The sequence below is a fragment of the Astyanax mexicanus genome, chromosome 13 (assembly GCF_023375975.1).
Source record: "Astyanax mexicanus isolate ESR-SI-001 chromosome 13, AstMex3_surface, whole genome shotgun sequence".
NCBI classification, from domain to species: domain Eukaryota; kingdom Metazoa; phylum Chordata; class Actinopteri; order Characiformes; family Acestrorhamphidae; genus Astyanax; species Astyanax mexicanus.
In genome coordinates, this window is record NC_064420.1 from 43,871,312 (window position 1) to 43,887,621 (window position 16,310).

At 34.7% G+C, this 16,310-nt stretch overlaps 1 protein-coding gene across 4 annotated transcripts in view; it reads right to left on the reverse strand.

Moving 5' to 3' along the window:
• LOC103042438 (pleckstrin homology domain interacting protein) overlaps window positions 1–16,310 on the reverse strand; it is a 62,771-nt gene that overhangs the window by 39,923 nt on the left and 6,538 nt on the right. For all 4 annotated transcript variants that reach the window (XM_022676865.2, XM_022676862.2, XM_022676861.2 and 1 more), the window contains exons 8-12: window positions 8,338–8,559; window positions 5,360–5,460; window positions 5,112–5,182; window positions 1,917–2,017; window positions 1,750–1,790 (exon numbers count right to left, since the gene is read on the reverse strand). In XM_022676865.2, coding sequence (XP_022532586.2) covers window positions 1,750–1,790; window positions 1,917–2,017; window positions 5,112–5,182; window positions 5,360–5,460; window positions 8,338–8,559 — 536 coding nt within the window. The remainder of the gene's footprint in view (window positions 1–1,749; window positions 1,791–1,916; window positions 2,018–5,111; window positions 5,183–5,359; window positions 5,461–8,337; window positions 8,560–16,310) is intronic.

The following is a 16,310-nucleotide window of genomic DNA, read 5'->3' on the forward strand; positions in this document are numbered from 1 at the left end:
TTTATTAACCCTTGGCCAAACAGACTGTATGTAATATAAATGTGTAGGGGGGGATGTACAGTGTGTGTTTATCGAAAATGTGTTTTGATATATGTTTTTCACAAAAAAATGAGACAATGCCAATGAGTTAGAAAAAATATTTTTTTAGTATCATTTGATTAAAAATAAAAACGGGTCCCACAGACCCGAACACCACACAAGGGTTAAAAGAAATGGCAATATACAATATGATATGATACAAATATTAGATGAAAAAAGCTTTTAAATATTAAATACATAATTGCATTTACAAGAAATATAGATTTCTATTAATCAACATAAGGCAATTGCTCTCTCAGGAATGGATAACTTTGTTACAGATTGTATAATTATGTCAGTAAACTATTTTTATGGCCTAATTTGCACAAGAATGTACTCTGTTGTATACCAATCTTAAGAAACAAAGAAAAATAAATGACCCATTTAAGTTTGTTTTTTGGACCTAGAATATTAGTATGTACAGTATACAGATGTTCAGTTCTGTACTGTTCACAGCAAAAAAAAAAGTGCCAATACAAAGCAAATTTCCAAGTATGAATTCAACTATGCTACTGTTAATTTAACACTGTATTACAATTTTACCTACAGTGTTTCTTTAGCACTGGTGAAATTGCTGTGTGCAGTACAGTATACAGCATGTAGAATGGAATACATGACAGTATTGTATACAGTAGCTGTGTTACAGGAGTGCTGTGTCACCACTTATGGCTGAATCTACCTTTTCTTTCATTTTTCTTTCATATATTAACAAACAGTTATTTATTGAGTAGCTCATTTGCTATAACATTTTCTTTTTTCTTTTTTTTCTACTCTTTTCTCCTGTTTTTCTGCGCTAAGCGATTTCTTCTAAAAACATTCTCTATGCATACAAGCATGCCTATTTCTAAAACCCTCTGGCCCTGTTATACACCTCTCTCGCTCCTCTGTTCTGTCTCTCTCAACCTGCCTCCCCTTCCCCTCATTAAAATCAGTGTGATGGAAGAAAATAGAAAGATACACTCTGAGAGGAGGGAAAGATGTGATTTGTGTTTAGTGTTTTATTGCTGTGAGCTTCACTGTAATGCACTGTTACTGCAAAAGAAGCTGAAATTCACATAGTTCATATAGTGTTTAAAACTGATTTGTATCTACTAGAAATGTGTTTGTGTGTGCTTGGGTATGATTTTCCCTTCTTCCCCTCCTTCACTCCTCTATTCCATTATTTCCCCTTGACCTCCTTTTATTCCCTATATAAAGATGTTTTTACCTTCTATTACTTTTGTACTTCACTATTGTAAGTCGCTTTGGACAAAAGCATCTGTCAAATGCAACGTAATGCAATGTAATGTAATGTAATGTAATGTAATATAATGTAATGTAGGTGCTGGATTTTTACTAAATGTATTTAATAGCTTATTCATTCTTGCTGCAATTGATGTGCATAGTGTTTTTAAAACTGATGTATAGCTACTAAAGTATAGTGTGTGTGTGTGTGTGTGTGTGTGTATGCATATGAACTTGTGATAAAACGTCCATGTTTGTGTGAGTGTGCGTGAATGCGTAGGTGTTACCAAAGGAGTTGGATTAAAAAATATTTATTTATTTTGCTGACAACATCAGCTCATAATACCCAGAGGTTTCATTAATCCAAGAGAAAATCCTTTAACAACACACCAACGCATTTACACACACACACACACACACACACACACACTAGTGACAACATCTCACCTGTCTCCTCCGTGTGAAAACTGGATGCTGTCAACTTTATCCTGGAGAAAGTGTCAGAATGATCAAAACAATGGTTAAAAGACAAAATTATATTTGTTAGTTACATTTCTTACACACACGCACACACACACACACACACACACACACACACTCATTCACTCACTCACAGTGTGCGACTCCAACTCAGCTATCTTCTCTGGCTGCTCGCCGCCAAAGTAATAAACTCTGATAATGTGATCGGTGCTGCCTGTTGCCAGAAACATCCCACCTGAAAAACAACACAACAGTAATCAATACAAACATAAATCTACATATTACACACATATCCATTAGAGATGTTTAATATATAACAAATATAAAATATATCCTTTTTTTTATTAAAGTTTTTTATTACACATTTTCTTTATACATTTTTCAACAAACACAGGGCAAATCAACAGGTATGATAAAAATATATACATTCAGGATTTATTCATAGAGTCAGATGTGAAAAGGAACAAAATAATAAAATAATAAGTGAATGTAAAGGTAAATCAAATAAGTCAGGAGAAGATTGGGCGGCCAAAGGGGTGTATAAAATATATCTTTAATATATTTTTATATATATATATATATATATATATATATATATATATATATATACAAAAGACACATGTTCTTAAACAGAGAACAGCTGGATCCATGTCTACCTCTTGCCATGTTTCTGAATAATTATCCAATTAGTTGAAACCAGTAAACCAAACATTGAGATAAATGAGCCAAAAGTGTAAATTACGATAGATCAGGGTTTTTGCTCCTTTTTAAGTCAAATTTAATGCTTTTCAAGACCTTTTAAAGACCTCAACACATATAATTTATTGCCCAAAAATGTAGTCATAACTTAAGTTAAAAATAATGTATTGTATTGAAAATAAATCTTAACATTTAACATGTTATCAATTTCCTTTTTCAATTTTGTTACATTGTGATGCAGAACATGTTAGCATCTTAGCTAGCTCACCGCTAATGTTAGCTAGCTCTCTGCTAACTGTAGTTTAGTTAGCTTAGTTAACTCTCTGCTAATGTTAGCTAGCGCTACACTAATCTTATTTCTCTCCCCAGTAATGTTAGCTAGCTCACAGCTAATGTTAGCTAGCTTTATGCTAACATTAGTTCTCTCCCCTGTTAACTCACCGCTAATGTTATTATGTGCTTTCCCACCATCTAAAAATTTAATACCTAAAGCAAATTTACAGTAAATTTAGGACAATTTAAGACCTTAATTATCCAAATTTTAATGTAAGACATTTTAGGACTTTTTAAGGACCCGCGGGAACCCTGTAGATACAAACCAAGAATGAACGCTGGATATGCAATGGCAGGGTCGTCGATGCTTGTCAATAAGTGTGAGTAAGAATTAGTATCCTGGGGATAATGAGCGTGAAAACTATTCTTGATTGGTGAAATAGTGACATGAGACAGAGTCTTCCAGGAGAGGGTGGGGGGGGGGTTATGGGAACTTGACTGAGTCAGAAGTGAGACCAGGAATCATGACAAAAGGTAACATCATTTAAAAATGTCCACACAGCCCTAAAATCAGATAAAAAAAAAAAAAAAGTGTATTTTTTCCCCGCCTAATATAATCTAAAACCTCATGAGTCCTGTGTGTGGTGCCTGTGGCATAGTTAGATGTGTTTATTTGATAAGGTTTTTAAAGTGCTGTCACACTATTTTTTAGAGAAGCTCTGGTATCTCTCTGAAAATAGGATATTTATAGCTCTACTTTGAGGAAGCAAGTTTAAGCCTAATCAGTGTAGCTGCTGCACTACCAGTACCCACACACAGCAACAGAGCAACAGGTTCAGGAGTAAAAAGAAACACTGATGACAAGAAACAACCACATCCTTTTGAAAGTTCTAGCCCACTAATATTCACTTCCACATGATACTAATATCATAGTGTTGTAGGGCTGTTTACTGGCAAGTACTTGTCTAATATACAGCCCTACAAAACATAAAAACCCAATCAAACAAGTAAGTAAAGTAAGTAAAGCGATATGATAGTTGTTTAAATCTAATTTTAGACATGAACTGTCATCGTCTAAAATCACACAATTTATAACATATTTATAAAATCTGAATAAAAGAAAACTTTACTTTTTATGCAATAAGAACAGTGCTATCTATCTAGAGGTGTTCTATTTTGTAAAAAACAAAGTGTTATAAACAGTGTCTGACACCAATCTTTACATGTCATTTTATAATTAAAAATGCATAAATTAAAAAAAAAAGCTACGATACAATAACAATATTTTCTTACACCCCTATATATTTGTGCTAGTGTATTATCTATGACAAGTTACATATTATCACTGAGTCATAAAAAAAAACTTTCCACATTTGGACATAATTTGAATCTTGAATTTTAATTTGAATTTTATCAAAATTTCATTATCAGTGGACCAACAGAAGTGCACCTCAAATGCTGGCTAACTTAATGCACCAAAAACAAAATGAGAAAACTTTTTTAGCCACTACGCATCAAAACACACGTATTTACACTGGCATTTCTTCAAAAATAGTTCATTTATTTAATATACATTTACTTTTACATTTATTATTATCTTGCGTATTCTATTTCTACTCTTAATGTACATCTCTCTAAATGTATTTCTATTTTGTAAACGTTTTAATTATTTAAATAAATAATTAATTGTATATATATTTATAATGTATTATTTTATACATTAGTGTATTTAATGTTTATTTTTAATAATACTAGCATCACTTGTCTCTTATATTTTGCTTATAATTCATTTGTACACCTGGATATACAATTTATTATTTTGCTGCTTTTGTTCTTGATTATTATCTGATATTGTGAAGCACTTTGAGCTGCATGTTATGTGCAAAATCATATATAAGTTAAGGTATTATTATTAATATTGTGCTGTCTAAGACACAATATGCTGAATATTCTGAAAGAATGATGATTTGCTACATATACAGCTTATATAGATTAAGCAGGAACATATCCATTAGTGGTACAAGAATAGGTGCTTAAAACTATTTTATTTGTATCCAAGGTTTGTATGGTCCTCGTACAAATTATTGTAATTAATCTTGCTCCAATATTTAATTAGGTTTTGCCCCGAAGTCCCCTTAATTAAATGTAATATTATTTGGTCTGCTGTTTAAAATTATATTAGGTCTATTCAGCTCTGAATTAAAGCTGTTCCTGAATGTGGGTGATAATCAGCTGCCAAGGAACACCATTGGGATAATTTTCAGTCATTGATGATATCCAATTTTATCAGATTATTATCCTGCTCTAAATGAGGATTACAGTGATAAGGGTAGAGTAGAAGGGCAGGGGGTGATTACCTGCACTGAAAGATGAACAGATCATCTGCACACCAGGCCTGGGACGCTCTGTGAATTTGCTGGGTCTGGTTCTGTGTAGGCAAACAAACACACATGACCCCCCCCCACACACAGACACACACACACACACACACACACACACACAGACACACACAAACACACACACACTGTTTAGAAGCTCGAAAAAGAAAGAATCGCTGCATTTTTCTGACAGATGAAAAGACTGGCAGGGAGTGAATACCACCCACCCGAATTTGAGTGTCCGAGCATCCCACTGCCAGAAGCAGATGGTCCCGTCTGCACCAGTGGAGGACAGGAACCTTTTATAACCACTGCACAGAGGAGAAAACTACACACACACACACACACACACACACAGACAAGCCAAAAGAAGTGATATTCAGTACGGTGTGGTTTTGGAGCATTTATTTTAGTGGGACTGAACAAATAGGTGTATATTATCATATCATAAAACATCTACACTATAAACTGTATGTTCAAATCTTTGTGGGCAGCCCTTCTAATGAACGCACCAAGTAGAAAGGTGTCGCCAATAGAATAGGACTCTCTGGAGCTGATAAACATGAGACAATTAGCATTGTGTCTAATGCGGGTATAGACTAGATAGAATAGAGTATAAAACCCCACACAGCATTGAGCTATGAAACAGTGGAACTCTGTTCTCTGGAATGATGAAGCTCCAGCTGAAACTTCTGGAATAGTTAGTTGGGGAGTTGGGGATAAGGTGAAGTAGTAATCTTCCAAAATTCTGAATTCAATATCGCTAATGTCATTTACCTCAGAGCAATGCTTCAACATATAACAGAAAATCTACCATGAAGAGTAGAGACAGTTAAACTAACAAAAGCGAAATAAACTCTTTCATTCAACAATGAATGATAAGTTGCATCCCAATAACTTTGTAAATATACTGTATTTTTCGCACCATAAGCGCGCCTTATGTATGAATTTTACCAGTTATGTTGTAAGGAGCAGTAAAGCCACTCCGCCAAATTGCAGTGTTAGTTTAGTGTTTTAGTTTAGTTCTCCAGCACCTGGGCTGGAGTAGCATTAGCGTTAGCCGCTAACCGCTATTTCCATGTTCAGAGTGAAGTATTATCAGCCTGTAGCTTGTTCCTAACCCCAGCTAGCACTGCTGGAGAGGTTAGCCACTAATGCTCCAGCCTTAGTGCTGGAGAAATTCGGTAAGCTTACCGTAAATGAATGAAAGCGCTTTACTCAACCAAATAAACAGTTTTCAGGAGAGAAATCTGTGTAGATTAACATCCAGCTCTTGTTTCACTTAAAAATATTTTTTTTATTATTAAAGTTTTGTTTACTTAGCTTAGCTTTACTTAACTTAGTTAGCTACTCCCCACCACCATCCAGTGGCGAGACCTGCTAAACCAGAAGTTCCTTATAGTGTCTCGTAAAATGCGCCTTATAATCTGGTTCACCTTATGTATGAAAATAGACCAGAAGATAGACATTTATTGATGGTGCAAAAAATAAGGTAATGCATTTGCCAATAAACTGGGTATCCTAACCAACACCAATCCATGGTGCATAGTACATGTATGGTTACACCTTAATAATCACACAGCAACACCTCAGCATCTAATAGCTAGACTATAGCAACATTTCAGCAACCACCTAACAACACCTTAAACACCTGTTTGTGGTGGTTCCTTCAGGAAATGCACTTTACTATTTCAATTAACTTGATTTAGATACTTTTTGTAATCTATACAGTATAGCATAGTATTTTATATAAAGTCATTTAGCCAAGTTGAGCATCTCAAAGCAGACTACCATGTTTAAACTACTCAAACACAGTACTAAGTAACTCACAGGAAGAAACAAACATCAGCACATCACACCACACATTTATGTGCTATTCCAAGCTAGGTTTCCTTTTTACTGTTGTCATTTTTCCCTCTGATATCTGATCCATCATTTTCTGCTGATCCTCATTCCTACAATCAATACTAATATGCCATCTCATGCTTATTAGTGTCTTCCCTGTCGCAACAGAAATTATTTAAAATCTGCCCGACAACACACTGCTATTTAAGCATTTGCAGTTCAATAAGACATTTCTGATGTGCTGCAAAGTTAATACCGGGAATTCAACCGTGACATATAAACAAAATCACTATATGCATTACTATCACAAAACATGCAATATGCATCGTAATTAATTTAATTAATTAAAATGTGAAGATACTGTCATTATATACTGATGATACTGATGGACAGTACAGAAAACACTATGGATATAAGTACTGGTACATCAAGGATAATTAAAAATAGTTTACACTGTTTTTGTTGGAGTAACTGTCTCTACTGCCCAGGGAAGTGCATTGCAATGAGAATTTGACTGCATTCAGCAACAGGAGCATGATGGAGGTCAGAATGTTGCATGATAACCATCTCACCTCATCTCTAACTCATCCTAAAGGTATTGTATGGAGCTAGATCATTCCGGAGAACAAATTATCACTGCTTAATGCCCAGAAGCTTTATACCACTCTGGAATTAAACATGGTGCCAGTAGGTTAATGTTTATCTGCTCCAGAGAGTCTTATTCTAATGGCAGTACCTCTCTACAGAGACTAGACAAACTGTGTGTGATGTGTCTTTGCACATCTGTGTCAGAAATGGGTGCAACATAAAGTAGCAGAATGCATGAATTAGAAGTGACTCATAAATGTTTAGACATGGATGTGTGAGGTTACATTTAGGGGTGGACAATATGGCATCAAAACTATATTATGAAACTTTTATCAACTTTACCAAAAAGTACCAATCACTCTTGGTAAAAAAAAAAAAACAAATACTGAAAATACTATTATATATAAACAGGGATCATTATATTATGCTCAAAATAACTAAATATGCAGTTGCTCAGTTTTAAATAATGTAATTTGAAGTACTGACTAAATGCTCAGAAAACATATATTATTGTATTGTCATACTGTCCATCTATAATATCAGTTGACACAAACATAGATTATTATCAGTTATCTGAATAAAGTTTAGTGAGTAAACTTTTCCTTCGACCTCCTTTAAGCCCTATCTAAAAATGTTTTACCTTTAACTTCTATTACTTTTGTACTTGACTATTGTAAGTCACTTTGGACAAAAGCATCTGCCAAATGTAATGTAATGTAATGAGTAACTGTATCAGTGTTATCCCATCAGACTCAGTGTGTGTGCATCTCACCTGTAGAGATGTTATAGATGCTGCGTGTCCCTCCAGCACAGCGAGAGGAGCACACGTCTGTAGGCACCAAACCCTGATCATCTTATCACAGCTACCAGCCGCCAGCAGGGTGTTCTCATAATTCACCGCCATGTCTGAGATTTCCGCCGCGTGACCCCGCAGGGTCGCCAGCAGACGCCCGTCATCCGTGGCCCAGATCTTCACCAGACAGTCATCTGAACCCTGACAACACACAACATACAAGTGCTTATCCAACACTGTCCCAACACCAAATCATACTGACTGTAAAACAACCCCTAAACCTGTAGAGAAGTTATAAAACCAACAATAATTAAGTTACTTAATTTTCAGATGCATTTATAACACTTTGCTGATGTACACAACCACTTACTCATCGAAAGCCACAAATATCGCCAAAAACACAAAAAAAAAGCATGGTGCAATTTAATATATAAATTATTTCTCACTTATGGAACTGAAGTTCTGCTGCAAGTTTTAATTCTCTAAGTTGACTCTAATTTTGATATTTTATTTTTATAAATATTATACCTTTTGCGTGTACAGTCTTGTTTAGTAGCAGGAAAATCATCATTTTGTTTGTGGTGTGTTTTTGTCAGGTTTCAAGTCAAAAGTACTGATTCAATCCCTATTAAGCATCCTGGCTTGAGAAAAACTTTTTTTTTCTAGAGCAAAACGATATTTCTTGAGCATTTCCTTTGGTCCACTCAATAAGAAGAATAACTGCCAGATTCACATTATGAAAAAAATTTAAAACGGCAAAAAAATATATAAATAAATAAATATTTTATTTATAAAACCTGTTTGGGATGACATGAAAAAAATGTAATACAGCACACATGCCATTATAACATTATATAACATTATTACAGTTTAAATAACACCTAAACCAACAATTAAAAATATATACATTCACAATAATTATGGTATATATATATATATATATATATATATATATATATATATTTTTTTTTTTTTTTTACAAAAAATAAAATTATGTCTCATTGGAACGTATGAATGACAAACTAAAAATGTTTTAAACATGCAGTTAAATAAATTGTTATACAATCTGACTGTCAGCTGATACATTCTTGTGAACACAACAGAAAAGTTCTGATCTACAATGACCAATTTTATCAGATAAATCAAAACCTTAAGACCTCCAACTGATTAGTTTAAACATCTGCACATTTACCAACACTGGAATCTGAAATACTGACCCAGATCCAATCAATATCCACCAAGAAACAACACACCACAGTTTAACAGATTACTTTAGGAAAGTTAATCACAGTAACTCTCAGGAAGAAGCAAAACAATCTTCACCTACAATAGAAGTACATTTAAAAACATTTCATTCAAGTGGTTGATTTATTATGAAAGTTTGATCCAGCATAAAGAACCATTAACAGATTCACTTCCTGGTCAAATGTCAAAAACAGAAAAAAGACATTGATAGGTTAACTTAGGTTAACTTTTCATTGATGGTAACGTTCAATTCTGATCACCTCTGATCATCACATTTCTTATAGTCCATGTATGCTGAAGATATTACACAGATGTGGAATTTGAAGGAATTTTATTATATTTATTGTGTAAAAAATAATAAAATAATCTCAAAATTAATTTTAAGATTATAACTACAATATATTCTAAAAATACAAATACTGTATTTTTATAACAAACAATTTGGGGAAAAAAACTCCACTAGGGTGTTTTGGATAGGGATTCTTTTAAAACTATCCTATATTTAATTAAACAAAAAAAATGTATCAATTCACTGATCAACACATTTTTATTTGACATACTGAAATCATAGTCAATCATTATCAGGTCTTCAAAATGACAGCTATGACTAAAATTGCAGCAACAGCGATTCCCGTGATGAAGAGTAAAGCAGCAGACAAAAGAGTGATACCTGCAGCCCTCAACTTCTCTACACCATCTCTCTCTCAGAAACACTAAAACATCAGCAGAGCTTCACAATGATTAAAACTATCTTTAATTTAATTGTGTAAGCATAAATGCAGCTTGATAAACAGCACACGTTTCACTGCTTCAAATGCGCTCTGAACACAGTAAAGAGCAGCAGCAGCAGCAGCGCGGCCTCCAGACACGCAGCGAGAGGCGCATTCCTGAAGACGCATGTTAAGCACAGACTGAATGCCAATGACACACTGGCTAATAGCTCCACCAATATGAAGGAGATGATGATTCTATTCTCAGCTTCCTGCCAGAGCCACAAAAGAAACACTTCCCCAGCACACACATACAGACACACCCCCCCCAAACACACACACACACACACACTCACACACACACACACTCACGCTCAGAGAGACAGAGAGAGAGAGAGAGAGAGACAGAGGGGGGATCGAGAAGGAGAATGAGATGGAAGGGAGGGAGCAAAGGAGAGAGAGAGGGAGGGAGAGACAGGGGGGAGTAATCTTTGCAGTTCAGCCATTTTTGGAGATTTAAAAAACTATAGTGGAAGAAAATGGAACCCAAGAGTACAGAAGCAAACATCAGAAACACAAACACACTCCACTGGATCACTCAGAAAACGTCAAAACATCGTTCTGACAAGCTGTGCACTAGGGGATGTGTTATATTCCAGCATCAAACACAATAACACTGTGGTAATTTTTAAAACAATGAGAAATTCAAAATGGTGCTAATAGATAGATAACTATTGATACAGATTAAAAGTAAGTTTGAACACACACTCTCATTCAAAAACGTTCTTTATTTTTTATTTTATTTATTTTCTACATTGTAGATTAATATTAAAGACATGAAAACAATTAAGGGACACATTGAATTCCGTAGTAAACATTAAAAATAGTGTTTCTTTTCTTTACAATCACCTGGCCTAAACCTGATAAACTGAGATGGTGATTTGAGGTGATTTAATTTGGATGAACTGGAGCTTCACAGCGTGAAGGAAAAACAGCAGCTATTGTTCAGCACCTCCAGAAACTCCTTCAAGATGCTGAAAAAACTATTTCAGATGACTCTCCCTCATGAAGACACTAAGATTGAAATATCAAGAGTGTGCAGATCTGTCCTCAAATATAAATGTGCTACTTATAGAAGAATCTGAAGCATAAAACATATTCTAGTTTGTTGCTTACAAAAAGCATTAATAAGAAAGAAAACACAATGAATAAGGTATGTTTCAATTGTATCTGGTACTTTCTATAATATGTAAAATGCCAGATCATATTTGATCTTATATACAGAAACTTTGACCACTCAACATTATATTAATAAGGTCCTGCAGTTTCTAAATTATCACACTGTGGTGCACTATTTCAACAGGACAATGCTAGTCCCCATACTGCTTCCATCTAAGGAGCTTGACTTGAAGACACAGATACTATGCCATGGCCCACCACATCACCAGACCTTTATGTTAGAAAATGTGTGGGATCCTATTTGATATGCCATCAAAACTCCCCTTTTTTCCATTACACTGACACTTTGACAGCATAATGTTATGGTAATAAGGTCTTGCTAGTTCTAAAGGAACACTGTGACGGACTATTCCAACATGACAATGTTCATCCCATAAATACCATGAAATACAATGATACTGTTATTTTAGGGCCATATTGCCCAGATCGGTTGTACACACACAAACGCATTACATACACTCATCAAAGTGAATGGGGTAAATTAACAGGTGTAATATGGTCTCCTAAAACTGGACAGCACTATATATCTATATTTTAATATTTGACTGACAAAGTTAATAAACATGTGATTTCTAAACACCAGTATTAAAATTGCAGTATTTAAGTGGGATGTTTCATATAATAAACACCATCATATGAATACAAATGATTTTAAAAACATAATTTTATTACTCTTATTACCATACAACTTCAAATATTGTTTTGTTTTATTAATCAGGTAGACTCAGTAAACTCCAGAATACCTCCAGAAAAACTCACAAGACCTGCCTGATGTTTTGGAGATATTCTGACCCAGTCATCTATTCATCACAAACTAGTCATCATAGCTCTTGTCACAATTCCTCAGGGTTTTAATTGTGATCATGTTTTCTGTCTTTAACACATCAGATTTGCTATCTAATGCGTAAAATTACAACCAATATCAGGTGACATTAAAAATAGGTCATTAATCTTATTCACTGTACTTGACTTCATGGCAGTTGTTTTATTGCTATTGCTATTTTATTATCAGATGATATATAGATGAAAGTATACTGGATATTGGCAATAGCCATACATTTCCAAAATCATGTTGTATGCCATTAATACTGATAATACATATCAATAATAATACATATTAGAATAAATGTCAATAATTGGCAGTCTGTGGTTTGAGTCCAGACTCCAGACACGGGCCGTCCTATTAGGACCTGGACATACAAATACTAAGCTATATACTGATAATATACTGACTTATCATTATACATACAATTTGACATTAAGCTCCTGACCACATAAACTGTTAATATAACTATAAGGCTACTTGTATATACAGGACATAGCACTGATTTATGACAATAGCTATATGCACTGATTTATGGCACTACTAATAAAACAGCCCTGGTATAGTTTACACATAAATACAAACATCCACAAGCATCTCATATTTAAAGAGCCACAAGCAACATTGGGTATTGTATCTCATTTCATCCCTGGGGAACACTGGTTACATCTGTGTGGGGTTACACACTAAAAACAGCCATGCATCATGTGTAAATGATAACGCGACAGTAATAAAGACCAAAGGCAACATACAAAACTGCACCCCACACCAAGACAACAGGCCTTCTTGGGTGTGACATCCGACAACAAACAGCTCATCTTGGTGCTGACCACAGTGGCTTGTGACACTGTGTAGGACACAAAGAAACTCATGGCGCAGTAACAGCCTGGTTAAAGAATGCACAGACTTATAGACAGCAGCTTTTTTAATTAATAAATTAATTGCAGGAAATCATTGATTGCATTCATTGCAGCATTAATGTCAAAAGCTCTACCATCACTTTTTTATGCGTGGGTTTAATTGGTTAAAAAAATGGAGACATTATAATATAATATAACATATCAATAGTGACGATTTTTCTCCTTCAAAATTAGCAGTCCCAGGTTTTTAAGGTGCTGAACTGCAAGCAGAAGTCAACCAAAGGAGGCTCCGAGTGGTCCAGAGGGCTAACTATGATCAGAAGATCGCCAGTTTGAATCCTGGTCATGCTGCTTGCCATCTGCTGCCGGAGTCCTGAGAAAGCACAATTGGCCTTGCTCTCTCTGCATGGGTAGATGGCGCTTTCTCCCCACATCACTCCAAATAGGTGATGCCCCCAGCACAATGCTTCTGTGAGCTGATGTATCAGAACCAAATGTGAGCTGTGATTCTACTCTGCAATGCTGCATCAACAGCAGTTCGAAAAGAGGCGATGTCTGACTTGTGCTAATCTTCACCATCCTTGGGCATCACTAGTGATAGGAGATGTCCTAATGAGTGGGTTGGGTAATTAGCCATGTAAATTGGGAAGAAATAAATAGTAATAAATAATAATATATATATATATAATAAAATTACGATCTTTTGGGGAAATGCAGCCCAGAATAGTCCCTAAATAGGGCTGTAATTGGCAAAAACCAAGTGAGAATATGCCACTATATGCCTTTCTCACAGTGGCTGGAGTGTAGGACACAAAGAAACCAACAACCCAATGTTATGTTAATAATGTATGCTATTTCTGAACGCACACTTCGGTGGACTGTTCCAACAGAACAATGCTCATCCACATACTGCTGTAATCTAAAGAGCATGTCTTAAAGACACAGATGTGCTATCAACATTCCTCCTCAACAAAATCTGCAAGAATATTGAAGTTGTATGGGACTAAATGTTCATTGCCACTTGTAACATAAGTGTGCTGTGCATGCCCAACATGTGTACACGCTGCTTGTTACAAACACATCCAAATCAACCAATTTTACATCAACAATAGACAACATACAAAACAAAGTAACATTGCTGTTCCAGTAAATGACCTGCTTACGCTCCGTCAGTTACTTGAACTGGACACATCCAGGTAGCTGCGCCATTACTATAGCAATCTGCCAAAGTCAATTAATATCACAATTACAATGCTAAGCCAAGATTTCATGAAAAGCACTGCAAACGTGCTAAGCTGTTCCTAAATTACACCAGTGAGGTGTGAGAAAATGACAAATTGAAAAATAACAAAAAAACATTTATAGTGTGTCTGTTGATGCACATCACAACAGTCAATCAGGATACCATGCAAATAATAAACCCACGCTGTTATGGATGTTTTAGTCTTTATCTGCATCAGAAATCAGCCAATAAAAAGTGGAACTAATGTTAGCATGCGCACAAGAAACAATCAGCCCTATTCACAACACTGCGTCTTTAAATAAGTCAGAATTAAAAGGCAAGAATGCAAAGCAGAAAAGAATAATCAACTAACAAAAACCACTCAGCCTCAATCAGAACATTCTGTAACTTTTAAACCACTCAACCAGAAAATCTAAGGCATACCCTTTTTGCATTTACCTTACTCACAGAAACATTTACCACAGTGCTGCTGAGAACATAAAAACACACTGCTTGCTGTTTTAGCGCCAGTAAATCTAGTGCCCTCGTGAAATCCTGAAGGTCTGTTTTACTTTTTCTCATAATTTATTAACTTATATTAGTAGCTGTATAACATTACCAGTGATCATTGTGATAATGTTACATAAAATGTAATCATATAAACTGTGAATAATGAGAATTGAATCATTAGAATAGCAAAAGAAGAGCAAACCACCAACACCAACCATCATCAACCAGCAAACAGCCGGTTCAAGTACGGTCACATCATGCGCTGTGCTACTCCCCCTGAAGAACCTAGCATCATTGCTCATTAAATCAGTGGGCTGGGGCTATTATTACACCACATTATTCAGTAATTGCATATTTAATTGGGATGGGTAACAATGCAAAATACTGAATGCCATAACTTTCATATATTTAATTTTAATTAAGCATTTCATTTTTAAAGAAGGTTGATGCCTAATACAAAAAATACCTAGTAGTGCCACTTTCTAGAAATAAATATTTTCAAAAACAATATTTAGAAATATTTTTAAAGTATGTAGCTGTTATAGACACTACAGAAATACTAGAAATAGATGCCATTTTCATAAAAGTATCCTAAGACGAAATTGATCATAATAATGAACAAATGCTGTCAAACATGTGTTAGTGGCCACCACCAACATTTAAAGATCAGACAAATACCAGACAATGCATCAAATCTACAACTGATCTCTATTCTGTATTAACAGCTTCAAGACTGCACTTCTGCTATTGTTATCATGTGAACAGGCCTGTCAGGACAGTTACATTGTTGACTTTTTTTCTAATAGATGTACTGATCTTGATATTGTCCATTGTGTTTCTGTGTGCCTTTATTTGCACAAGAATCTATATTAAGAACATATATTAAGCCAGTTGTGCAATGACCAAGTAATAAAAGCACTATAGACACAGAATGGACTGTGAGAGGTGAAGGCATGTTACTTAAGTCTAATAGTTATTTTTGAAAGAATTCAACATGAAGAATTATGTTATAAACACAAATCTCATCATACATACATAAAAGCTATTTATAATAACTGCTCTTGATTAAAATAATGTTGTAAAAGCTGTTTTATGCTATTAAATAGTCATAACATCAGTGGGAAAATGGTATTAAAAATAGATATTTTAAAATGATTTCCAAAAAACACAAGACTGTAAACACAACACTATCCATGCATGTTACAATAATTATTAAGATAAATGACATTATTGTCATTTTAAGATGACCAAGTTGAAATCTATATATACTGTATTACTGTAGCAGAGCAATGCAATGGCATCATTTAGGAAAGCAGCACTGGAATTGAAAATATAACCTTTTT